At 47.6% G+C, this 1187-nt stretch overlaps 1 protein-coding gene across 1 annotated transcript in view; it reads right to left on the bottom strand.

The window, feature by feature from the left end:
* Positions 1 to 297: 297 nt before the first annotated feature.
* LOC105449133 overlaps positions 298 to 1187 on the bottom strand; it is a 5119-nt gene continuing 4229 nt past the window's right edge. Inside the window, exon 4 of the mRNA XM_011688135.1 lies at positions 298 to 602. Coding sequence (XP_011686437.1) covers positions 298 to 602 — 305 coding nt within the window. The remainder of the gene's footprint in view (positions 603 to 1187) is intronic.

Genomic DNA, 1187 nt, shown 5'->3' on the forward strand with positions numbered 1-1187 from the left:
TAAGTACAATATTTTTCTATTGTGTGTACACCGGCTGTCTTGTCTGCTCTCGGCAAATTAAATCGGTTTGCGTATCTGCTTGTCCGGCATTCTTGCCCTATATGTCCCGCCTTGCCGCACTTATGGCACTGCAAGCTCGCACTTTGTTCTACTTTCGGTTTACCTTGTTTATTTCTGTATCTATTATTATAGTAATTTGCCTTATTCTGAGGTCTTTTTAATTTCTCTTCCGCAGTAGCTCCCAGAATCGCTTCCTCTGAAGTCGCGTAATTTCGTGAGCGCACAGTTTGCGTTTCCTCACGAAGTCCTAACTCGGGACTGAAATACCTCTAGGGCCATTCCCTGGATAGTCTCCTGTATCGCCTTTTTCTGTTCGATCGTTCTCGCCTTGCCCTCAATCAGGGCCTGATAGAACTCCACTGATAGCTTTTCCACGCGTGCTTCGTATTCGCGCGCGCTCTCGCCAGGCTTCTGCCTTTGCGTATAAAATTCATTCTGTAAGTGCGACGCGCTTCTTTTTGCCAAATAGCACGCCTCTATCTCTTGCTTCAGTTGAGCATACGAGTGAATGTCTCTCGTTTGGAAGTCATACATGGCCTTCCCTGTTAATTTAGTGCCTAACATCGCTCTTAGTACCGTTTTTTTTTGCCGGTTTTATTTCCCTCATCGCGTAATCACACGCGTTTAAAAATTCGTGTACTTGTTTTCGTGACGATCCGTCTGTTTTTGGAATTGATCCGCGTGCTTCTTTCAACTTCATATATTCGTCTCCTCCCCTCTCGGGGAACCCGCGCTGATTTCGTACATCCTTGCTAGTACGCCCGTACGTCAAGTCGAGCGTGTCATTGTCCGGCGGGTGTTATCGCGTTTCGTTGCGGTTCTCATTTCGTGCGCCGACTTCTATCTGGCCGACACGATAGTTTAACGCTTGTATTGCTGCTATTAAATCACCTAACAGCGCATCGCGGCTAGTCCCTGGCTGTTCTGTTGCACTCGGCGGGGCTATCATCTCCCGAAGTTGAATTATCTCAACGTCGATATCGTCGGCTGTCTCTCGGTTTCTTGTTCGACCGATGTTTTCGGTGGCCGACGCGACATGTCTAATTGTGACGCCTCTCTTGAAGCAGTGTAAAACTCTTCTGGATCAAATACGCTACTATCATACGAGGTCAAGGAGAACTCCCGCC

The sequence above is a fragment of the Wasmannia auropunctata genome, unplaced genomic scaffold (assembly GCF_000956235.1).
Source record: "Wasmannia auropunctata unplaced genomic scaffold, wasmannia.A_1.0 LD336078.1, whole genome shotgun sequence".
In the NCBI taxonomy this organism is placed as follows: Eukaryota; Metazoa; Arthropoda; class Insecta; order Hymenoptera; family Formicidae; genus Wasmannia; species Wasmannia auropunctata.